Below are 26372 nucleotides of genomic sequence, written 5' to 3'. Positions count from 1 at the left end.
CGCCCGGCTGAAATTTTGCATTTTTAAAGGATCTGGCAGATTCACTTTGAATATTCAATACCTAGCTGACAAGGAATCCTGTAATGTACAGCGATAAGAGTAATTAATTCTGGAGTGAGGGACTAGGATGTTCAGGGTTGGTCAGGAAAGTACGATGAAGGTTTGTTAGTAAAGGCTGTCTGCAGGAAGTGCTGGCTGAACTGGGTTTTGAAGGCATATAGCATCTCAATATTTAAGTTATTATATTGTCTTTACTAAAAACTACCATAAATCATCAGATGATGTAACTTAATATAAAAGATGCAAGGGAAAATGTGGTTAATATTTGTAGATACCTAAAGTTTCTGCTGATTACATACACACCTTTCTTCCTTCTTGTGACCATCATTTGACCTAAAATGTATGTCAGATATTTCTCCCAATATCTTACTTTCTTAGGATTGCATGTGAATAACTATAAAGGATTTGAAAGATAATTTTCAAGCTATAGTCTTCCTGAAGAGGCTGCATTATATTTTACTTAAATATAAGTAATGATTTAATTAGTAGGTGAAGGTAGTCATAGTGATACAATATCAGTTTTTGAATACTACTAGAGTGGTATTAACTTTCGTTTTTGCATTACTATGTACACATGGAACCTCAATTTGTTTTTATTAAAAAAACTGATAGTAATAAAAAAATAAGAGGACTCTTAACAAAACAGAATAGTGAAATAAATATATGCTTTCATTTTAGCTTGTTTATAGGTTCTACTCCACAGATGTAGCCATTGCTGATAGATATTGTTTTCATACAGAATTTGTGCATTAAAGGCTTTATAACAACTTTTTAGTAATTTCTAAAGTTTGTCTTGCCCTAAATATTGTGTTAGTATTTACATTTATCTAATTAGCTTAGAACTTGTATAAAATGTCTATTAAAGCAAATTGTAAAATTTTAAATTTTGACATGTTTACTAAATATATATCAAAGATGGCCGGGCGCGGTGGCTCAAGCCTGTAATCCCAGCACTTTGGGAGGCCGAGGCAGGCGGATCACGAGGTCAGGAGATCGAGACCATCCTGGCTAACACGGTGAAACCCCGTCTCTACTAAAAAATACAAAAAAACTAGCCAGGTGAGGTGGCAGGCGCTTGTAGTCCCAGCTATTCGGGAGGCTGAGGCAGGAGAATGGCGTAAACCCGGGAGGCGGAGCTTGCAGTGAGCTGAGATCCGGCCACTGCGCTCCAGCCTGGGGGACAGAGCGAGACTCCGTCTCAAAAAAAACATAAAAATAAAAAAATATCAAAGATATGACAGGCAAAAAATTTGTTTAGCCCAATTAACTCTGTGCTTCCTTTTATAAGGAATTTATGCAATTCTTTAAGTTTCTGGTTTTGTTTTTGTTTTTTAAGAGACAGGGTCTTGCTTTGTCACTCAGGCTGGAGTGCAGTGGCACAATCATAGCTGTTTGTAATCTGGAACCCCAGGGCTCAAGTGATCCTCCCGCCTCAGCCTCTTGTAGCTAGGTCTACAGGCAAGCACTACCACACCCATCTAACTTTTAAAAAATTATTTTTTGGAGAGACTGGGTCCTGCCATGTTGCCCAGGCTTGTCTCAAACTCCTTCCTGGCCTCAAGCGATCCTCCAGCCTTGGCCTCCCAAAGTGCTGGGATTATAGGTGTGAACCACCATGCCTGGTCTGTTTGTTTAACTATATAACGTGTATTTTACTTGGTATCGGTATTAGTACTTTGAAACTTTTTGGAAGTTGAAAAATATATATATTATTTTTATAACATATTCAAATTGATATATGAAATGTTCTTGTTCATGTATTTTCATGTATACATGAAAAAGAAAATGGAAATTTAAGGGAATGTAAAAATTCATGTAACCGAGATTGTCTTTTTTTAGTTATCAAAATTAAACATCAAGAAATTATAAAGAATAAACTAGGAAAAAAAAATCACTATGTTTGTTTGACTGTATATGAAAGACTGCTTTCCAAAATCCACGGAAGAAACTAGGCCTGGCATTATCATTATAAATAATTCTAAGAAGACTATGTCTACTGAATATGCATTAAAATTTATGAGGACATGTATGGAAATGGGAGGTCTTCTGCAGATGTAGACAATATGGTAATTGTGAGTGTCAGCCCAAAATCACTTCAGTCATATTAAAACGTTGTCATTTCTTCTGTTGTGGATATAAAGTTGGATAACCATACTACTTATATTACTTTCCTGATTTGACTTCTCTTAGTCTTATTTCATTTTTTTGTTAATGAAGGAAAATAAATCTTTTTATAATGATAACATGTCAGTGGTAGCAAATAACTGCATGAAAGGGTATATATGGCATATATGTTTTTCTTATTAAAAATAATTTTAGGCCAGGCACGGTGGCTCACGCCTGTAATCCCAGCACCTTGGGAGTCTGAGGTGGGCGGATCACGAGGTCAGGAGATTGAGACCATCCTGGCTAACAAGGTGAAACCTGTCTCTACTAAAAATACAAAAATTAGCCAGGAGTGGTGGCGGACGCCTGTAGGCCCCAGCTACTTGGGAGGCTGAGGCAGGAGAATGGTGTGAAGCCGGGAGGTGGAGCTTACAGTGAGCTGAGATCGCGCCACTGCACTCCAGCCTGGGGATAGAGCAAGACTCCGTCTCAAAAAAAAAAAAAAAATAATAATAATTTTAATAATCTTGAACAGAAACCTATTAATTTTTCTTTTTTTAAAAAAGGGTAATTTTGGAAACAGTACTTGTGGACTTTTCCTACTGTTTCTCCGATTTTATTAGCTGCCATCTTTTCACCTATTGTTGTTATTTTTTTCTGTTTTGAGAAATGAGCATCATTGGATAAGTATACATTTTTAACTAGGAAAAACATTGCAGTCTCTTACTTGAAGTAGGTGATAAGATACTCATATATCAAAACACCATTATGAAAAGAAAATTTTGGAGAATTCTTAAGTAAATTGAAATGTAGTTTATCATTCTTAAATTCAAACATGATGCAAATTTGACAAAAGAACACATTTTCTTGGTTCTATAAGCCAGTGGATTTTTTCTAGGGTTGTTTGGAATTTATTTTAAAGATAGTTTAATTTTGCATGCCATCTATTATAAAATGAAATTGAAAGTTTTATTTGTATTTGTAAATATTTGTGTACATTTATTAATCTTAAAGTACCATAAAAGTTTGCCATAATGTATCACCACCTACCTTACACTTTGATCAACCTTTTTGGTAACTTTTTTTTCCAGTAAATTCTTTTTTTTTTTTGAGACAGGGTCTGACTTTGTCACCCAGGTAGTGGCATGGTCACGGTTCACGGCAGCCTCGACTTCCTGGGCTCAGGTGATTCTCTCAGCCTTCCAAGTAGCTGGGACCACATGCATGCGCCACCATACCTGGATAATTTTTGTATTTTTTGTGGAGACAGGGTTTCACCATGTTGCCCAGGCTGGTCTCGAACTCCTGGGTTCAAGTGATCTGCCCATCTGCACCTCCTAAAGTGCTGGGATTACAGGTGTGAGCCACTGCGCCTGGCCTTTCAGTTAATTCTTAAGAAATCAACTAATAGATTTGGAATTCATAAATTAAGAAAACCCTTAAGTCACACACCCAGCATTAGACATTTAACATTAGACAAAGTTCTTAAGGGAGTTATAATTTTAAAAGTACATTTTGTTGACGATATTCAGTAACTACAAATGTATTAACTCCTGAAAGAATCCTAGTATTTTATAACTCCTTTAGAGCAAAGTCATTGACACATTTAACAAAAATTAGCAAATGTTCTCTGCTATGTTGGGCATTCAGTGTTCCCTAAGGAATTTGATAGGAATTATTTCCATTTCAAAAGCAATGGAGATTGCTTTAGTAGCAAATTGAACATTAGACCCAAGGGAATCTTTTTTCTTTTTACTGTAATAATCTACAGAAATCTAAATTTTTTTCAAGATTTACAATTGTGAGAGATTACAAGGGAATTTTTTAAAAATAAGAGATCTGTTGGCTAGAATCATTAAAAATGAGTTAAAATGAGTGCTGGTACCTATTTTGTTTTGTTGGTACATGTTAGTATTCTGAAACCTAATAGTAGTTGAGTCCTTAGATCAGCTGTTTAGGGAGAAGGTGGGGCAGAGGTGTTTTTCTGGGGGCCATTTACACGTGGAAGTATCAAAGGAGTTTTTCCACTTTACACTTGACTCTGGACTCTGCCTACTGCAAACTTTCTGAACAGTCATCAGGACTGGGGTGGAATGTATATTTCATAAAGGCTTCTGGAGGGGAGAACTACTGCTCTGAACATCTTTAAGTTTTGTTTGTTTACTTTATTTCAATTGTTTTGGGGAACAGGTAGTTTTTGGTTACATGGATAAATTCTTTAGTGGTGATTTCTGAGATTTTGGTGCATCCATCACCTAAGCAGTGTACACTATACTCAATGTGTAGTCTTTTATCCCTCACCCCACCACCCGCCACATCCTTCCTCTCGAGTCTCCAAAATCTGTTACATCATTCTTATGCCTTTGCATCCTCACAGCTTAGCCCCCACTTATGAGTGCAAACATATGATATTTGGTTTTCTATTCATGAGTTACTTCATTTAGAATAATGGTCTCCAATTCCATCCAGGTTGCTGTGAATGCCATTCTTTCATTCCTTTTTATGACTGAGGAGTATTCCATGGTATATATGTGTGTATGTATGTGTGTGTATATATATACACATACCACATTTTCTTTATCCACTCGTTGGTTGCTGGGCATTAAGGTTGGTTCCATGTTTTTGAATTGTGAATTGTGCTTCTATGAACATGAGTGTGCAAGTGTCTTTTTCATATAATGACTTCTTTTCTTTTTGGTAAATAGCCAGTAGTGGGATTGCTGGATCGAATGGTAGTTCTACATTTAGTGCGAATCTCCATACTGTTTTCCATAGTGGTTGTACTATGTCACATTCCCACCAGCAGTGTAAAAGTGTTCCCTTTTCACCACATCCACACCAACATCTATTATTTTTGATTTTTAAATTATGGCCAGTCCTGCAGGATAAGGTGGTATCACGTTGTGGTTTTGATTGCATTTCCCTGATCATTAGTGATGTTGAACATTTTTCATGTGTTTATTGGCCATTTGTGTATCTTCTTTTGAGAAATATCTGTTCATGTCCTTTGCCCACTTTTAGATGGGATTATTTTTTTCCTTGCTGGTTTGAGTTCCCTGTAGATTCTGTATATTAGTCCTTGGTCAGATGCATAGTTTGTGAAGATTTTCTCCCACTCTGTGGGTTGTCTGTTTATTCTGCTGATTATTTCTTTTGCTGTGCAGAACCTTTTTAGTTTAATTAGGTCCCATTTGTTTATTTTTGTTTTCGTTGCATTTGCTTTTGGGTTCTTGGTGAAGAATTCTTTGCCTAAGCCAATGTCTAGAAGAGCCTTTCTGATGTTATCGTAGAATTTTTATGGTTTCAGGTCTTACATTTAAGTCTTTGATCTATCTTGAGTTGATATTTCTATAAGGTGAGAGATGAGGATACAGTTTCATTCTTCCATGTGTGGCTTGCCAATTATCCCAGCACAATTTGTTGAATAGGTTTTTGTTTCTTATTTTGTTTATGTGATGTATCACATTTATTGATTTGTGTATAAACCATCCCTGCATCCCTGCTATGAAACCCACTTTTCTCACTTTCTGTTTTTGTATGCTTTGTTGATGATCAGTTGGCTGCAAGTATTTGGCTCTATTTTGGCTTTATTTTGGCTTCTCTATTCTGTTCCATTGGTCTGCGTGCCTGTTTTTATAACAGTACCTTGCTGTTTTGGTAACTGTAGCCTTCTAGTATATAGTTTAAAGTCAGGTAATGTGATGCCTCCAGATTTGTTCTTTTTGCTTAGTCTTGCTTTGGCTATGCAGGCTCTTTTTTGATTCCATATGAATTTTAGGATTGTTTTTTCTAGTGGTATGAAGAATTACGGTAGTATTTTAATAGAAATTGCCATGAATTCATAGATTGCTTTTGGCAGTGTGGTCATTTTCACAATATTGATTCTACACAATTTGTTGAATAGTTTTTTGTTGTTAATTTTGTTTATGTGATATATCACGTTTGTTGACTCATGCCTACATCCATGGTGTGAAACCCACTTGATCATGGTGAATTATCTTTTTGATATGCTCTTAGATTCAGTTAGCTAGTATTTTGTTGAGGATTTTTGCATCTTTGTTCATCAGTGATATTGATCTTTAGTTTCCTTTTTTTAATGTCTTTTTCTGGTTTTGGTATTAGGGTGATATTGTCTTCATAGAACGATTTAGGGAGGATTCCCTCTTTATCTTTTGGATTAGTTTTGGTAGGATTGGTACCAATTCTTTTTTAAATGTCTGATAGAATTCAGCTGTGAGTCCATCTGGTGGTTCTGGCCTTTTTTTTGTTGTTGGCAATTTTTAAAAATCCCTTTTTCTCTCTCACTGTTTGTTATTGGTCTGTTCAGAGTTTCTGTTTCTTCCTGGTTTAATCTAGGAGGGTTTTATATTTCCAGGAATTTATCCATCTCCTCTAGATTTTCCAGTTTGTTCACGTAAAGGTATTCTTAGTAGCCTTGAATGATCTTTCGTGCTTCTGTGGTATCAGTTGTAATATCTCCATTTTTGTTTCTAATTGAGCTTATTTGGATCTTCTCTCTTCTCTTCTTGGTTAATCTCACGAATAGTCTATCAATTTTTTTTATCTTGTGAAAGAACCAGCTTTTTGTTTTATCTCTTCAAGTTTTTAATGTTGATCGAACTTAATTACACATTTATGTTATTTTTAAAAATTTAATGTTGGAATTTAAAGTATAACCCAGTGTTTTCTGTTATATTTGTGCATAAATTTGTCCGTGCTTCAGAATTGTATTATAAAGACAATTACTAAGATTTCAGGCAGGTTTCAAGTGGCATCTGTATTTAGGAGGTGGACGGCAATAGGGAATAGAGGAAAAAGCACTGGTTTTGTGAGCTGGTAGGTTTGGGATTTCGATATTAATCCCCCTACCAATTAACTGTATGACTTTAAGCCCTTTGACATTATTTCCTATGAAATGATATTATGTACTGATGTCCATAACTCTAGTCAGAAAATAACTTTGTCAATAATCAAAGTGCAGAATTTACCAAATTCCTGTCTTGGTTCTAATATTTAACAGATATGCTAACAATGTTAACAGGAATATTTAACAACTTTTGTTTACTATTGACAGATCGAAAGGCCAAAATTTAAATTTAGAATCAATGGGAAAAATAATTTAAATTCCAGCTAAATTTATATTTTCATGCAAAAGAAAACAATAGTTGAAACACTTCTGCATAAAAAACCAGGATGAACTATGTGAAAGGAATTTTTGATAATGTTGGTAACACATGCCTTTATCTCATCAATAACCAAGATTGGATATTTTTATTAAAGCTGTTGAAACATGCCCGATAAATAATTCCAACAGGAATATGTGAATTGTACTAGTTACCCAATCGAATTTAGCCAGACTGATTTTTAGTGAATTGCTTCCCCCAAAGGATGTCCTCGGGTATTGCCTGAGAACTCTGAGGAGCAGTGATTGAAAACTGTTTAACCATGCAAACCTTCAAAGGTCTCTGAGGACCTAAATTACAAGGTTTTGCTGTAATTGGGGCAATGTCATGAAGCTTTACTATAAAATAGGCTTCTGTAACTTTTTGTATTTTTTGCTACTGAATATTTATTTGCCAAGTGGCTATGTGTAAGCCTTAACATGTTTTCTTTTGTATTTTAAGACAATAGGGCTGATGCCTTTTTATTAAATATAATAGGTCAAGGAAATACATAATTTACAAATTTAGGCTCATAGGTGAAAATATATTTACATACTTCTTCTGACAGCAATTTGCATTTTCTTAATATTTATAGGAAAACTACTTTGGGGAAGATGACATGTATATGGATTTTGAAGAGGTTATCTCAAGTCCTGTTTTGTCACTGTCAACATCATCCAGCTCTGGGTGGACTGCTGTTGGAATGGAAAATGACAAAAAGGAAAATGAAGGTTCAGCCAAGTCAATTCATCCACTTGCCTTGCGTCCTTGGGATATTACTGTACTTGTTAATTTGTACAAAGTTCATGGGCGTCTTCCTGTTGTAAGTGTTTACACATCAAAGTAGTCTGGAATATATTATGACATCCACCTGTGTATAGATGTAAAGCATGCAACACACACTTAGAAAAAGAAAATCAGATTCAGAAACTTCTAAATTTATTATTTTACTGTTATAAAACTCATGTATTTTCTTCATAATATGATTACTTGATCATTGGTAATTTTATTTTCTATTTTTCTTCTAATTTAACTTTAGCTCCTTCTTTGCTGTTCTGTGTAACGTCAGGACATTGTGTCATACGTTGAGTTGTTGGGTTTATAATTAACCTGATGGGTATTCAAGGACTTTACGTTTTCTTAGCTTTTATCTCTAGACCCCAGACCAGTTTGGGGCCTTATGGTAGATCTGTTACAAAATGAAGTTTCTGGCTTGACCCTGGGGTTGAATTATGTAGTTTGGATCTAGCACACTGGGTCGCTCTAAGGACAACCCGTGGACCTATTCTTACTGACATGGAATGATATTAAATTGCCCCAAGAACCCTGGGACTTTGGAGCAGGGCCAGATGAGGTGTGTGTCTGTGTTGCAGTGGGGTTGGGGGGCGGGTGGCCCTCTGTTGCTTAGTGCAGCTAATGATCCTACTGAGGTACAGAATAGTTATTTTTGTCAGTAATCATAGTTTCTCTGTTTTGAAAAGCAAATTCTCTTAATCATGAGAGATGTAATTTTTATTTTTCTGTACTTCCTTACTTTTTGCCTTTTCTGCATTTCGACTGTGCCATTTCATTTGACTGTAGCATGGAACTACTGATGGTCCTGAATGCCCTACAGCTTTCTTGGAAAGACTATGTTTTGAAATGAAAAAAGGATTTAGGGAGACCATGCTGCAACTTATCCTGTCACCCCTGAATGTGTTTGTCAGTGATAACTATCAGGTAAGGTGAAAATGAAATATGATGGAAACACAGAGATTTACTATTAATATTTATTGGGTTAAAACAATGTATTAGCTTCTGTGCATGGACTTTGTAGCTCTTTAAGTGAGAGACTTTTAAGTTAACTGTATTAAGAAGTTTTGTAAGTATGTTTTTGTGTATGAGAGTTGTTTCAAGAACCTCAATTTTCTTTTGCTGGTCCCTATTTCTGTGATTCCAATTATATTTTATACCTTTTGCTATTATAATAGAAATGGAAATAAATACTTTCCCAAATATTTATGGAAGGGAAAGATTAACTATATAAAATGTTGGTAGGTTCTGTTGAGTATCACAGCACAAATGTTAATATTTATTTTATATTTTAAATAATATTTTAAGTATTTAAATAATATTTTAAAACGTGTGTATCTACACGGTCAATGACTTATTCATCTAACATAAGATACTTCGTTAATTCCTTCAAGATACCTCTGGGCTCTTTTAAAAGAGAACCAGTGAAATTCATCAAGTGAGAATTTGAGAATTTATTACATTTCTGGGTAGATTATAATTTTATTATTATTTTTTAAAAAGCCAAATGGCTTTCCGTGGCGCCTACCGCCGCTTTATATGCCCCGTCTTACTTTTAATCAAGTTGTGTGATTTAGAAATGTAAATGCAACGTAATATAAGAGAAAGTAAAATTATAAATGGGAAGATGAATCTGATACCCAGAAATCATCAGTGAATGATCATTTATTATGATTATATGTAGTAACTGATCATTTTATTTAAAATAGCATATCTCCTTTTCATTCTTTTGCCATCACTGACTATATTTTTCTTCATGGAATTTTAATTTAATTTTTCATACATATATTTGACATATATGAGATCATATTAGCTAAAACTTAATATGTGCTAGACATTGTTTTTGTTTTGCCACAGAATGAGTGTTTCCAGTTTTAAACTTTTATTTTGAAGTAATTATAGATTCACAGGAAGTTGCAAAGATCAGAGAGATCCTGTGTGTACTCTTTACCCAGTTTTTTTCCATGATAAAATTATTTTACATAATTATAGTATCAAAACAAGGAAACTGACGTTGATACACTGTGTGTGCATAGTTCTAGGTTATCTTATCATGTGTAGATTCATGTAACCACCACCAAAATGAAGATACAGAACTATTCTATCATCACAAAGATCTCACATAACACTACTTTAACTTGCCATATTAACCTTAAAAAAAAACTCTTGTCCTCCTCTCTATAATTAGTGGGTCACTAGAATCGGTTGTTTTTTATTCTGGGAGGCAGGTGTGTGGAGAGGAAGCCCATCTCCCTTTTTCAGTCTATTAAGGAAATTAATAAAGGGAAAAGGGAAAGTCTTCTATGGATGAGTTCTGAGAATCGTAGATGACTATCCCTGGTTTTTTATGAGTACCTGGTAACACTTCAACTTTTAATCACTGTACTTTTAAAAGACTTTTCCAGACGTAGAAAACATTTTATTGAGCTGATTATGAATGTTCACATTAATTCTTATTATAGAGGTATGGCAAACTTGTAGAGAGACTGAATTATAAAGTATGACTTGTTTGGGGATTAGAGAAGGAGTTCATGGAGTAGAGATATCAAGGTGGAAGTAGAAGCACTAGTGATAATTCATTTCCTAGATGGTTGACAACTTACCCCAAAGACAAAGATACCATATATATCCTCTTAGAATTTGCTTGTCTACTTACCTTGTTTACGTTCTATAGTGTTGACACAACTATTCCTAAGAATTTTTTTCTTCATCTGTCATTACACTATCTAATGTTCTTTCACAGTGAGAGGGTTCACACTTTGTCTACTTCCAAGGCTCAAATCTGGATTGCCCACTTGTAGTTTATCCTGGGTAGCAACAGTCTTAAGGCTTCAAGATGAAGGATCTAAGGTGACTGGTGGACTACTGTGTCCCATTATGAAACTATGCACTTTTAACTTTGTGGTCATCTTATGTATTAGTTTCATAGGGCGGCCATAACAAAGTATCCTACACTAGGTGACATAAAAGAACAGAAATGTATTCTCTCACAGTTCTGGAGGTTCAAAGTCCTCTTGGCAGGGTCACATTCTGTCTGAGCTGTAGGGAAAGACCCTTCCTTGCCTCTTCTTAGGCTTTGGTGAGTTGCCAGTAATCCCTGGTATTCCTCGGCTTGTAGATGAATCACTCAAATTTCTGCCTCCATCTCGACTGGCTGCCACTCTCTCTCTGTGCCTGTGTGTCCCACTTTTTCTCCTCTTACAGGGATACCAGTATATTGGATTAGGGCCCACCCTCAGTGTAAACTTAGCATAACCTAATTATATCTGCAAAAATCCTGTTTTCAAAAAAGATCATATTCATAGGTTTCAGGGCTTCAGACTTGAACATATATTTTTGAGGGACACCATTCAACCCACACATGATGCAAACTGCAATAAAATTTAGAATATAATGTTTATTGGTGTATCATGTAGGCTGTACCTTAGGAAAGCCCAAGATCCACATGTAATTTTGAGATTAAAAAATTTCATACAAGTTTTATACTGAGAATTATTGAGTCTCAGTGTCAGAAGATAACTTTCTTGACCACCTTCCCCAGTTCTCAGTAAAAAAGGTAAGGAAATTAATGCCTGGAGAAGTCAGGTGATTTTATATAAAGTCACATAGCTTGGATGAAAATTAAATGAAAAATTGGATCAGAAGAGCTTCTAGAGTGATTATTGTAGTCACAATTTGAATTTTTTTAAAAAAAGCTTCTTATGAATTAGAGTTAGCCCTTATCCTTAAAAAAATTTTTTTTAAGACTGTTTCCCCACATATATTGAAAGCAAGGAACACTAACCCTGTGAGGTAGCCTAGACATACATGAAGAGGACTACCATAATAAAACTAGGTTGGGAAATAATCTGTGAACTGCCTCAGTGTATCTTGGTATATTGAAGACTCTGTGAACACTTCCTGTGAAGAAATCTGTCTAGTCAGCAGCATCTACTTTTTGTGGTCACTGTTAGGTGCAGTGATACTTGGTGCATAAGACAGAAATGGTCATTAATGAACCTGGGGGAGAACGTAAATATTGTGAACATTAAAATTAAGATAAATAATTTCAAGAGTAAAAAGTGCCACAAGGTGAGGTAGGCAGTGCTCTGGTAGCATTTAATGGTCTGGAGGCAAGAATAGGATCAGATTCATATGTTTAGAAGATCTCTGTGACTACTGATAGAGTATGGAGCAGAGAGATGTAAAAAGTTAATACTTTGAAAAGGTCCTGGCAAGAGGTGATGCTGTGTGGACCAGGATGAGAGCACTGAAGATGAAAAAAAGTCAATGCATTTGTGAGAGACTGGGAGGTAGATTTAAGAAATTGGTGACTGATCAGTAGGGCATTTCCAGACTTATTTGATTCTTTATTCTTAATGTGTGGAACTAGTGTTCCATGAAATAATCTGTTTTATGACATATCCTTTATTTCTCTGAATATGTTAGAAATTTTCTCTTTGAAATACATGCGGCTTTTTAGTAGTGAGTATGAAATTATTCTCTGTAAGATAAAACTATCCTTGTATTTACATAGTCCTCAGAATCTGTATGGAAGTTTACTTTTCACCACCATTCTTCATTGTTTGGTCTTAACAGTCCATGTTCTTCAATGTTATCTTCCTTTTAAAAAATATTTTAATCTCACGATTCTTGGATTTCCTACAAAAGATTGGTCTCTTGTATTCCCTGTCAGAGTACTACTGTAGTTTCTTGTTATTCATAAAGGCAGTTGCCAATCAGAGATCTGTCTACTTTTTAGGACTCAGCTATCTTGCTTTTTATAATAGTTGGGCTCTCATAGATATTGTTCATTAAAGATGCTTAACTCAGACTACCTCTGTGGGTACAAGGTTGTGTTAGGAGCTTGTGGATTCTGAAGCCTTATAGATGGCATGATTTTATTGTTCATCTCTGCAGGGGGTGTCGGGGGAAACAACTGGAATTTATAATATGATTTTCTTATACGTTTTACAGTCTCATCATTATTGTTTTCAGCAGCGACCCCCTGTGGATGAAGTACTCAGGGAAGGTCACATCAATTTGTCAGGTCTCCAGCTGAGAGCACACGCTATGTTCTCAGCAGAAGGTCTTCCTTTGGGAAGTGATTCCTTAGAATACGCGTGGTTAATTGATGTGCAGGCTGGAAGTCTTACAGCTAAGGTCACAGCACCACAGGTATGGTTTTCAGAGTACTACCTCCTGACTTATTTTCTTTTTCCTTTCTTTATCCACCTTCTCAAGAATAACTTGTATGCCTGTTTGAATGTTCATTGCATTTCCACTGATGGCATTCTGATGGGAGTCATTCTTGCCATTCAGAATTTTAGTTATAGGTGAGTCAGAGACAAGTTTCACTTTTCTGAGCCACATATAATTTGTTGGGTGTAATGTATGTAGTTCTATGTAATGTTTCCAAGAATTTGAGACTTTCTTTGGGAAAAACTCAGGATGAGTACTGTTCTAGAAGTCAATTTAATATATTATTAAAATTATGTTACTTGGCCCTCCATTGTTGGAAAAAATCTTATTTTTCTACTATATGGAGTAATTTTTTAAGAACTTTGTTTTCTTACATATTTCTTAAGTAGGATTTGAAAGTAGCTCTTATGATGCTAAGGATTAGGTAATAAGGTTCTTTGCTCGTCATGTCCCAAAGCAAGGTTACATCATTTGTAGCTGCCGTTAGTGATGTTTATAATAGTTTCAAAAAATAAAAGTGAATTTACTGGTAAGTAAATCTGGTCTAGAATTCTAGGTGTGATCCTTTTGGATAAATTCTCTCCCACCACCCCTTTCACTTAATCCTTAGAAGGCACAAAAGCCTTAATAATTATTTGTTTCTAATTGGCCACTGAAGTTTAGTTGAATTGCCATATTATTTTAACATTTCACCTGAGTCATATATTTATTATAATATGAATGTTCATCTTGATATTTCAAAAGACGAATTTGATAGGAATGTTACATACTCAATTTTGATAAAAAGTTATAGAATGGGTATAAAACATATAATTTAGAGGTATGTAGTAGCAACAAGAAAGTGATGAAGAACCTAGATGCCCTGTATACCTGGAAGAAATCGTCAGAGGGTAGCAAAAATTAATATTCTAGAAATGGTGGGAAAATGAATGGAATTGAAAAGGGATATTTTGGAGTTGTACGTCATCTCAATATAATATTAGAATGTATAATGATATTTATAAAAATATGTGAAAAGAAATGCATAATGGAATGTATAAAAATGGATGAAAAGCAATAGTCATTGCTCACTGGCCTTGTAACTGTCCTTTCCTTATTATCTCCCATTTCGCATCCCTAAATATACAAGTGAAAACTGAAGCATATTCCAAAGCAGCTTGTTCCCTAAGAAGGGAATAAAGCCGTGCTGGTACAATTCCTTTGTTCTAAGGACTGCTAGAATCTTACATGTTTATAAATTGCGTTTATAAGGTGAAACATTTCTCTTTCTTTTGCATAAAATCTCAGCATCACTGTTTGCTGCACAGTTCATGAATCTGTAGGCACTTTTATGTTTATTCTATTCTCTGTATGTTTTAAAAGTAAAATTTATATTTTCCAAGTGTTTAAATTATGTACTTATTTGGGGGAATAATGCCATGTATATCTCTCTCTCAATGTTTTTAACAGCTCTAATCAATTATAAAATAAAGTTTTTTTTTTTTTTTTTTAAAAAACTGAAGATTTGAAGAATTATATGCTTACTTAAGCTTCTATTTACATAAACAAAAGTGCTTTAATCTTCAAAATACCTGGTTTTTAAAAATTGTAGCTCAATGTGATATTTAGATACTTTCTCACATAAAAGTTTGGTTTATGATTAGAGAATTTTAGGTGCTTTTCTATGTAGGCATTTCAGTTAGCTATGTAACAGGAAAGATATATAACCTTGAATAAAAGGATTTGCTTTAAAAGTTGCTGAAGTGAAATTTTTCAGTTGAAATGAGTTTTCATTTTGGCAATGCATTTTGTCATTCATAAAGGAAAAGTAACATAAGCATATAAATGATATTAAAGGTAGCAAAAATCATTGGCTAACAAGTTGCTTATTTAGCAGAAGTTTTAAGATAGTGTTTGGGTTCTTCCAAGCCATGTTAACATTCTTCAGAAGCTTTTAAACTCTGAACACTTATTTAGAATGCTAACAGTGTTGTCAACTTGTCACTGATTATCTGTAGCTGGCATGCCTCTTGGAGTGGGGACAGACATTTGTTTTTCATGTGGTATGTCGGGAGTATGAACTGGAAAGACCAAAATCAGTAATAATATGTCAGCATGGAATTGATCGTCGGTTCTGTGAGTCCAAGGTATGTTAACAAATATCTTAGCAATATTATAAATGTTTATGAATTTTTAAAAATGGAATATTGAGATATCAGCTTCAAGTCAAATACATGTAGCCTTGAAGCAAACTGCAGTTTTTTCAGTTAATAAAATTATTTTTAAAATTCTTGGCCATTTTAACTATCTAAAATATGAGATGATTATTAAAACATACAAATTAAAAAATAAACAGAATTATAAAAATTATATTTTGCTTACATTTTTGCTGTTAACATTCATGTCATATTGCATTATTGGGATGTGGCTATATATTTATGTAGAAGATTTAGAAATTGAAACAAGGAGAAGGTTGAATTCTTCACATGACATGGTTTGCAGACCACTCTGGACATGCCACTTCTCCCATAATGTAATAGCAAGGTTGGTCATTTGCCAAGTTTCCTGACACCACATGTTATGCTCTTTTCACAACATTGTGCCACCTTCATTAAGGGTCATTACAATATCTTCACAAGGATTGCAAAAAGTAGATAGTAATCCCTAAAACCGCGTGCAGTGGCAATGAAATGCATAGTATTATTGTGCAATAAATACTCTCTCTTATGAATTTGGGGAGGGAGGCATTTTCTCCCCCTGATTTTGGAAGCGTGGTTATTTCAGAAAATCTGGAAAGCATGGCTGTTTCAAAAAAGAAAAATAACTTACCCTGGTTCCACAACACAGTGGTTAACAGCTTAGTTTTTCTTTCTAGTTCTTTCCCATATGTGTCTTTCTTTTTTTGTTCTTCTGCTATACAAATTATATTTGTTTGGTGTTATATTACTGTGAATTGAAAGTAGTTCATCCTACTTTTCCGTCCAAAAAAATCTGTAATGCATGCTTATATATTGACATTGAAGGAAACAGCTATATTTGGTGATTAAATTTATTTTTTTTCCTTACTATAAACACATTGTCAGGCTCCACAGAATTGGTTCCTTAGTCATAGGTCAGGCAGGCAGTTTTTTATGGATAATACAAATATACCTTTAGGTGCCTCCCCCTCCTTTTTCTTTTCTTTCTTTTTTTTTTTTTTTTTTTTAACTTAAAGTGTTTACGTTGCATTAAATTTTTTTTTTTTTTTTTTTTTTTTTGAGACAGAGTCTTGCTCTGCCGCCCAGGCTGGAGTGCAGTGGTGCCATCTCGGCTCACTGCAAGCTCCGCCTCCTGGGTTCACGCCATTCTCCTGCCTCAGCCTCCCAAGTAGCCGGGACTACAGGCACCTACCACCACACTTGGCTAATTTTGTATATTTTTAGTAGAGATGGGGTTTCACCCTGTTAACCAGGATAGTCTCGATCTCCTGACCTCGTGATCTGCCCTCTCGACCTCCCACAGTGCTGGGATTACAGGCGTGAGCCACCGCGCCCGGCCCTAAAATGTTTAAAAATAAGTTTAATTGAGGCATAATTTACATACAGTAAATTCATCCTTTTAAAGTTGTACAGTTTGTCCCAGCACTTTGGGAGGCCGAGACGGGCGGATCACGAGGTCAGGAGATCGAGACCATCCTGGCTAACACGGTGAAACCCCGTCTCTACTAAAAAATACAAAAAACTAGCCGGGCGACGTGGCGGGCGCCTGTAGTCCCAGCTGCTCGGGAGGCTGAGGCAGGAGAATGGCGGGAACCCGGGAGGCGGAGCTTGCAGTGAGCTGAGATCCGGCCACTGCACTCCAGCCTGGGCGGCAGAGCGAGACTCCGTCTCAAAAATAAATAAATAAATAAATAAATAAATAAATAAAGTTGTACAGTTTGAGCTTTGACAAATGCTGTATATACCTGTGTAACTATTATCACCAGTGAAGATATAGAACATTTCTATCACCTTAGAAAATTCCTTTGTGTGTCTTTGCAGTCAGCCCCTACCTCAGGCAACTACTGATCTCGATTCTGCCACTTTAGTTTGTTTAGGTCTATTTTTGTCCAGAGGAAATATATCCTTATAGAGTATTGACTACACTGTAAGACACCTGTTTCTAGTTCTGGCTCTGCCACTAATGAGCATTTTCATGCTGTTGGGCCAATAATTTACTCAGGGCTGCCATCTCCTCAAGAAGTTTATTGATATAGGTGATACATTTTCTTCTAACCTAAACATCATAAAAATCTGTGTTTTAGGTGTAAAATAAAATTAATGTGGATTATCTTAGATACCATAATATTTACAGCGAATATATTTGTGTATGTGTGTGTGTGAAAATACATCTGTGTGTATGGAGTACCTGTAAGAAAACCTTACAACTCTAAACTCATACAATTCTTGTAAACCTGTGACACTGTTTACTTATCACTTTACTCTGCTTATCCTCTCTGAGTTTCAGTAAGAAGTTGTATATGTATTGTCCATTAGACTTGCTACTTGCCTCTTCTGAATGAAAATGGTGCATGCTTACTTATTGATTTCTAATGTATAGTTTTCTAATTTATAACACTTTAACTGCTGATTTCATTTATTGTAAAAGAATGAAATTAGATTTTTAAAAAATACATCAATAACTAGATTTTTTTGTGTTTACTTAAAGAAGACGACTTAACTGTCAAAATAATAAGTTGATGGTGATGATTAAGATGTACAATCCTTTTTTATTTTAGTTGAGTTGTATTCCTGGGCCTTGTCCAACTTCAGATGATTTGAAATATACTATGACTCGTTTAGCAGTAGATGGAGCCGATATTTATATTGTTGAGCATGGTTGTGCTACAAATATAAAGGTAAGTGTTTTGCTCGGCCAGTGTAGTGCTTTTTCCTTTTTACTAAACCAAACCTCTATTTCTTGAACTAAAACACACACTTATAGTTTGTCAACTCACAGACTGCCACATAATTTTAGGAGAAAGCGTTCTAATTTTTACTCCTCCATGTTCTCTTCCAGTATTTTTTTTTTTTAAGGCATACTTTCACCAGTTATTTACTCTTAACTGAGTTATTATAACATTGTTTTATGGCAGGGATATAAAATAGTAGGTTGCTTTTATATCGGGGATGTAAACTGGTAGTGCTTTTAAATGATGTGATTTTTGAATGTCTTTAGGATTCATACATTTATATTTTCTGCCTGGCTCCTGAAAACATTTGTTTCCCACTCTTTTATGGATTGTAGTTTAAAATCAAGCCTTGTTAAGTTTCTATGATTTCATCATTTACTTCTTTTGTTTGCCTGTGGACTTCTGCTTTTTTCCTTTTATCCTCTTTTTAAAAAATTGCCTATTTTTGTTTTTATTTTGTTTAACTTTTTCTGTTCCCTTCTTGTCCCTTTCCCATTTTTTTCCTTTTTTATTTCTTTTTCCTGTATTTTCTCCTTCCATTTATGTTTTACTCTATTTGAAATGATCACCTATTCAGTAGTTTTGGCTAAGCTACTTAAAAATACAGAAATTACACTTTTGTTTCGTTTTCTTCATTCAATTTTTAGATGGGTGCAATTCGAGTTGCAAACTGTAATCTCCACAATCAATCAGTTGGGGAAGGAATCAGTGCTGCAATTCAGGATTTTCAAGTGAGACAGTACATTGAGCAATTAAATAATTGTAGAATTGGACTTCAGCCTGCAGTGCTACGGAGGGCCTATTGGCTTGAAGCTGGGTCAGCCAATTTAGGACTTATTACTGTTGATATTGCTTTGGCTGCTGACCATCATTCTAAACATGAGGCACAAAGACATTTCTTAGAAACTCATGATGCCAGAACTAAGAGGTAAGTGAAAATTTTAAGAATGGCAGTAGTCTTCTGTTCAGATGAAAATAACTAGATAATTATAGAGGAAATTCTACTGAGAGAATGGACTAAGAATATTTTAAATAAAGACCTAATATAATTGTGCTGCTGCACCTCAATGAATATATAAGGACCTAATATCTAAGTAAATATATATCTTGTCTCTGGTGATGGTATAGTTGTTGGAAGTAACATTATTTTCTGATGTGTTTCTAAGTCTATACCATGTATGCCAACAGTGAAACAAGTTTAAGTTACGGTCCCCAAATAACATTTTGTAAAGCACTACATTTTCTCTCTTACCACAGCTCTCGACTTTCAAGTCATCATTAATTCCTAGAAATCACAGTACTACTACCGTCTACTGTATAAAACTCCTTTTATGGGCCTTCAGAACTGCAAGGAAGATTAAGAGTACTCAGGCCTATTTCCTTGGTCCTTAGGAAATTATTATATATGATTTTAAAAGTTGCCAGTGCCTCTTACTGAATCACTTCCATTTAAAATGACAGTATGACTTTTTCCATCCCCATCTTCCCCATTGTATATTTAATATATGCTAATTCTAAAAATATAGGAAACTATTAAGAAACAAAAGAAAATAATGATCATAACCCTACCACATGAAATTTTATCTCCAGGATTTTGCTGTATTTTTTTAATGCTTGAAATCATCCTGTATATACAGTTTAAAATTCTGCATGTTTGTATTAAACTTATATCCCAAGCATCTGGCCACATGATTAAACATTTTATAAAGATCCTTTTAAAAAAATGATAATACATTACCAAAAAGACACAACATGTTTTATTTAGCCATTGCCCTTATATTAAATATTTAGATTGTTTCTAAATTTTCCATTACAAATGATAGAGGAACATTTTTGCACATAAAATATTTTCCCATGCTTTCTGGCTGTTTCCTTTAGATAATTTCCTGGAAGGGAGGATGAATGAGTTGAAAATTAAGACTTTTCATATGCATTCCCAAATTACTTGCCAGAAATTATTTCAGTTTATATCCCCAATGGCTTTTTAGCTAGTCCCTGTCACCCTGCACCATTACTACCTTTTGAGCATTTTCTGATAAGTGAAAGATGGCATCTCTTTATTTTGCATTTATACATTTCTGAAATTAATACTTTAAAAACCACATTTGTTAGCTGTTTCGATTTCTTCACTTGTGAATTGAATGTTTATATTCTGTGTACACTTATTTACTGGGGTCTTGGTGGTTTTCAATTTTTAAGAGCTCTTTATAGATGATCACCCTTTTTGTGATCTCTGTTGCTAGCATTTTACAGTTTGTTTTATCTTTTAATTTTGTTTTTATTTTCATATATGACTTTAATTTTATACATTTAGATATATCAGTTACTAATTTGAGAAAGCCATTCTTTTCCTAGTAATCAATAGCATCTGTTATTATTTTTTTCTTTTCCTTTTTCTGGTTAACATATAAAACTCGAATCCCTCTGGATTTTATATGGGGTACATGTGTATATTATTTTAGGTAAGGAGATAAATCACTTTTTCTGCAAATACCTATTCAAATACAGAGGGAAAAATTTACACCTAATACATATTCATTTCTCTGTTTCACAAAATGTTTATTGTCATCTGTTAACTTTCCCAGAAGAACTTGAGAACCATTTTTCTGGTTAAAAAAAATCTGTTGAGATTTTTATTGATATTACATTAATCTTTTAAATTAATTGAGGAAGATTTGACATATATCTGAGTATGAAAGCTCATATATGAAGAATATTGTGTAAAATAAATTGGATTTCTTTGTTATTTATTGCTCAGGAAGCCACTTAGTGTGAAACAAATGCCTGTTTTTGATTAGGTTAGGTGGTAGAGCAAGGTGGTAATGGAACTGAGGAGGTTGCTTCAGGTGACTCAAGTTGCTCCAAGTAGCTCATTTAGGTTGGTTACAGTGCTGTAGTTTGTCAAAAATTGTGAAGAGTCTGGGGTTTTTATCTTTCTTACAAGGTAACAAGTTAGCTGTTACAATTTCATGGATGCTGGCAAAATACACAAAACTTCTGATCAGAGACTATATTACAGCAAAAGTGGTAGCCAGTCACGTGTTGGCGGGTTGGTTCCCTGTACCCACCAAGTAGAGTTGTCAGATAAAATACAGGATGCCCAGTTAAATTTCACTTTAAGGTAAACAACAAAACACATTTTAGTGTAAGTTCGCCCCACATATTGCATAGAACAAACTTATTTTTGTTTATATTTTATTCGCTAAATCTAGCAACTCTGTCCCTGAGTCCTAGAGGGGATAATGTAGTCCCAGCTACTCGGGAGGCTGAGGCGGGAGAATCTCTGGAACCCAGGAGACAGAGGTTGCAGTGAGCCAAGATTGCACCACTGTGCTCCAGCTTGGGAGACAGAGCAAGATTCAGTCTCGGGAGGAAAAAAAAAAAAAGGCCCATCATGATGAATATGTGCATAAAGTAGATTACGTTGAAGAAGAGGAACAGAGAACTTGGGGAGTCTTACTATTTTTATAGTAAGTGGAAGCAAGCCTACTCTTTCCAGAGAGAAGGATTACCTCAACCCTCAAGGCTGCTTGCTCCAAACACAACCCTGTGAAATACGCTGGACAGAGTTTGCATTCATGGCATCCCCAGCAGGAACATACAGGGATTCCTAGGATTCATGACGATTTGCTCTCCCCACATGGTAACTCATTGACTTTCAGCTTTGGCTGCCTTTGTGCATGTTGGATTCCCAGGAATTTTAGAGAAAATTATATTCATTTCTGATATTACTGGAAAAGCTACTGGATACATAGACAATTAGTTCCGTTAGATTAATGTTTTTTAAAAATATGGCTCCCAAACCACTAGCATCAACATCTCCTTGGAACTTATTACAAATATACATAATCAGGCCTTCCCAGACCTCAATCAGAAACTCTGGAGGTGAAGCCCAGCCACTCTATAGTTCAACAAGCCATTCAGTTGATTCTAATACAAGCTAACGTTTGACAACTAGTGCATTGGATTATGCAAAGATAGGAAAGGAGAGCTAATGTTTATTGTGTAACTTCTGTAGTCCAGATTTTGCATCAGGTGCTTTACATGTGTTATGCTATTTTATCCTCACAATGATCTTATTAGATGTATCATACCATCATTTTGCAGATGAGGAAACAGGCTTAGAGATGTTGACTTGTCTGAAGTTCTAGGGTTAGTAAGTGGCACAGCTAGAATTTCAAGTCAGGTTTAGAGGACCCAAAGTCATGCATTCTACCAAGCTTTTGCTGTGGAAATGAAGTAAAAAACTGTCTATTATGTGTATAAGTTCTTTTATTTTGATGGTGTTTTAAGATATCTTTGCTGCTTGACTTAATACTTTAAAATACAGAAGTGATTTGAAATGAGTAACATCTGACCAAAGTAACCTTAAGCTGTCCCTCATCTTAAGGCCTACTCATACATTTTTCCTTCTGTCTTCTCTAGATAGATGTTCCACTTCTAAGTTGTTTCATCTCATCTTTAATGTCTCAAATGTTACTTTTTAAAAGATTCTATTTTCTTTGTTACAACATCGTGTATACCTCATAGCACTTGATACAATTTATTATTTGCTATTTCCTTGTTTATTGTTTATCTTTGCCTCTGTATTGTAAACTTCATATGGATAAGACCATCTCAGTGTTGCTTAGCATGACACTAGGCACTTAATAGATATGTTCAAGAAATATAAGTTAATGAATGTAAAATGAAGGTGATGATACCTATTCTGTCTCCCTGTGCGGGTCTTGAGAATCCAAGGAGACAATACATGTAAAAATGCTTAGAAAAATAGACTGTAAACGTGAGAGGATTTTATTAAAGTAAAAAAAAGGAATAAAGATATATATCACAGATTTCTATTACATAATTTTTTTTTTTTTTGAGATGAGTCTTGCTCTGTCACCCAGGCTGGAGTGCAGTGGCGCGATCTCGGCTCACTGCAAGCTCCGCTTCCCGGGTTCTCGCCATTCTCCTGCCTCAGCCCTATTTTTTAAGAAAGGAGGGGAGTTAATAAATACTGACAGATCTGTGAGTCACTTATATAGAACCCGAAGTTTACATACATTTTTAATACTTTATTTGGAGTCCTTATTAGAAAGGAGTAGACCTGGATATTATTTTTCTCTAAAATATGGAGTAGTTCATTATTTTAATTTTATTGAGAAATAATGTCTTCGTTGCTCCATATTTATAATTTTTTAGTGTTTTAAATTTGCATTGTGAAATAGGCTCTGAGATGCTAAAGGTAATGAGCTATCAAGCATAATCTATACTAATGGTTTTTTTGGATTAATGTCTTAAAATTTTAGTTTTTTTGAGAATGTTTACTACATTGTAAAACTGGACTTAAATGTCTGATTTTTATATTTGCTGTTTTTTAATGCTTTGGGCTTTTTAATGTATGCCATATCTCTATTATTATTGATTCTGGTAATTTCCATCTCACTTGCTCTGGTAAGACTATATGTTTTTAGAAAGGCAAATGATTAAAACACACACACACACACACAGTAGTAATAAACCTTTGTGTTTACTTTGTCATTTAAAAATATTTACAATTAACTTTAATTATCTATCAAAAAGTTTTTCATTTCTTAATGATTTGTTTTTTATGTTGTTGTTTTTTGTTTTCTTTTGGGTTCTGTTTAGGTTGTGGTTTTTGTGGCCAGATGATATCCTGAAGAATAAGAGGTGTAGAAACAAATGTGGTTGTCTTGGTGGCTGCAGATTCTTTGGTGGCACGGTAACTGGCCTAGATTTCTTCAAACTTGAAGAGTTGACACCTTCCAGTAGCTCTGCATTTTCAAGCACAAGTGCAGAGTCTGATATGTATTATGGACAGTCTCTGCTACAGCCTGGAGAATGGATAATTACTAAAGAAATTCCCAAAATTATAGATGGTAATAAAATGTTTCGTCACTTGTGCTAGTTGTTTATTTTCTTCATCACTATGCCATTCTGAGAGAAATTCAGTGTTAACTCTGTTCAACTCAATTTATTTTGTGTAATGTTATGAGTAGGGTTTAGTGTAATCCACCTTTGTTTTGCACATGACTTAACTAAAGCCAGATAAAAGTAGTGATTGTTTCAGAGTTACACAGGGCAGAAGTAGGTCTGCTATTCAGATCTTCTGTTGTTGACGTGGGTGACTTTCCTCATGGAGTTTATTCTAAATATTTCCTTACATATTGTTATTTTCCTGTAACACAGCATCCAGATAAATACTTAGGAATAGCTGTGCTTCAAGGTAACAGTTGTTTTACCAGCTTGCTTTTATACGAAAAATTACTATTTTTTTTTACAAAATTACTTTTTACAAAATTTTTACAAAAATAGCTTTTATACAAAATTACTATTTTGAATAGTAATATTTATACTATTGGCCCCCATGTTACCAATTATTTTTGCAAAATAGTTTCCTTATCAGTAAAATTAAACATGTCAAGAAAAGAACTCTGGTCTTAGAATCTTTAGCATAACTCTGCAAATACATCAGTTTGGTATGAGCAGTGAAGAGTGACTTTAAGTGTATTATATTTAGATTTACCTAGAGTCTTTTCTCCAGAGACTTCAGAAACAGATTTTCCTCTGGATTTTTTTAGTTGTGTATTCCTGTGATTCAGTGCAATATTTACTGCTTAAGTTGCCATGCTGTGAAGATGTTAAAAGCAGAAAAGTCTTGATACTTCATGAATATTTAGCCATTTCCCCTTAATTAATTTAAAAATATTAATTTACCTCTGCCTTTTATCAGTAGACAAAAAAAGATAGGAAAGAGTTTACCTTTAAGACTTTATCAGATTCCTTTCCCATGTATAGAAGCTCTTAGAGGAAACAAACAGGTGGACTACATATGCTAAATTCCTGTTTAAATGATTTTTTACTGAGTAGTATATGTGTGAACAAGTTATTTTAAGGTACTTTGGTAGGTTTGCTAGCATGAGAGCAGATTATCTTATAAAATCAGCAAACACCAAAACTTCCTGGCATTTAAGTGATAAGATAGATTGTAATAATTTAGCTGTCTTATATAACTTTTTTATGTTTGAATAATGTTCATTTTTAAAGGTTTACACTGGCATTTTCTCATTTAATCCCTAAGCTACCATGTAAAGTGGATATTATCCTTGTTTCGTAGTAAGGAAACTGAGGCCTATCACTGAGACTGAGTTGCATGAAGTGATACAGCCAGGTATGGCCGAGAGAAAACTAGAATCAGGGCCTTTGAAGCCACCTTGTTGTTCTCTCTACTGTGCTATAACTGGCGTTAATTATAAAGATTGCTTGATTTTCAAAGATTAACCATCACAAACTCAAGAAAGAATATTTGCAGGGAATTTATACATGATGTGAAAGGAGGAAAATAGTAAATTCTCTTCCTAACATTGAAAAAAGTAAAATTCTTATAATGTATAATAGGAAGCGTCTGTATCTCTTGGTGATTCTCAGTGAACACTGTGTTCCTGTATCACTTAGAAGTGAATCAAGACCATTTTTTCTTTTGACTTTCATTGCTCTGTTTTACATTTGTGGTACTAGAAGTAAATATTATATTTTAGGTTTACAACTCTTACCCCTTGAATGCCACTAGAACTGCATTCTGTTCACAGAGGTGTTTTCTCCATTAGTGGGTTTACTTTTTTTGGCTAAAACTGGGATGGTAGGAGGAGAGGGGAGGTTGAGCAAGATTTATTTTTTTGGATCTAGGCAGCTATAGAATTCTCTTTTTATTTCCCCCAGCCCCTCAATTTATGTAACACATCACAGAGCTCTTTATGAAACTCTGAAACAGTGGTGCTTCACTCTGATCCTAAAGTCGTTATTTATTCACAAAATCATGTATTGAGTGCCTTCTGTGTATGAGGCATTGTTCTAGGCACTGGAGGTACATCAGTGAATGAAAAATGATACAGTCCCTGTCAACATTGAACTTTTAGAGCAAAAAGGGGGAAATGCTTAAAATAAGTAAATCCAAGTAGAAGATATGTGGTGTTCTTTGTACTGTTCTTGAAAGTTTTGTGTAAGTTTGAACTTTTTCCAATAAAAGATTTAAAAAGAAAAATTCACTGTTTATGGGCCTGGGAGCTATACTTATGTAGATATATTTCTAAAATGTTTAACAAATTGCTATATGAAATTAGTCACTCGTTATTTTTACATGCCTGTAATCCCAGCACTTT

General features: G+C 34.7%; 1 protein-coding gene across 8 annotated transcripts in view; it reads left to right on the top strand.

Annotated features, from left to right (window-relative positions):
* Positions 1-26372, top strand: part of BLTP1 (bridge-like lipid transfer protein family member 1) — a 211409-nt gene that overhangs the window by 61106 nt on the left and 123931 nt on the right. For 7 of the 8 annotated variants that reach the window (XM_050792619.1, XM_050792620.1, XM_050792616.1 and 4 more), the window contains exons 21-27: positions 7924-8151; positions 8910-9047; positions 13098-13277; positions 15299-15427; positions 18037-18156; positions 18858-19138; positions 23842-24092. In XM_050792619.1, the coding sequence (XP_050648576.1) occupies positions 7924-8151; positions 8910-9047; positions 13098-13277; positions 15299-15427; positions 18037-18156; positions 18858-19138; positions 23842-24092 (1327 nt within the window). The remainder of the gene's footprint in view (positions 1-7923; positions 8152-8909; positions 9048-13097; positions 13278-15298; positions 15428-18036; positions 18157-18857; positions 19139-23841; positions 24093-26372) is intronic. The other variant, XM_050792618.1, reaches the window with a different exon arrangement.

The sequence above is a fragment of the Macaca thibetana genome, chromosome 5 (assembly GCF_024542745.1).
Source record: "Macaca thibetana thibetana isolate TM-01 chromosome 5, ASM2454274v1, whole genome shotgun sequence".
NCBI classification, from domain to species: domain Eukaryota; kingdom Metazoa; phylum Chordata; class Mammalia; order Primates; family Cercopithecidae; genus Macaca; species Macaca thibetana.
Note: the sequence above shows the minus strand (reverse complement) of the source record. Positions and strands in the feature narration are given on the sequence as shown.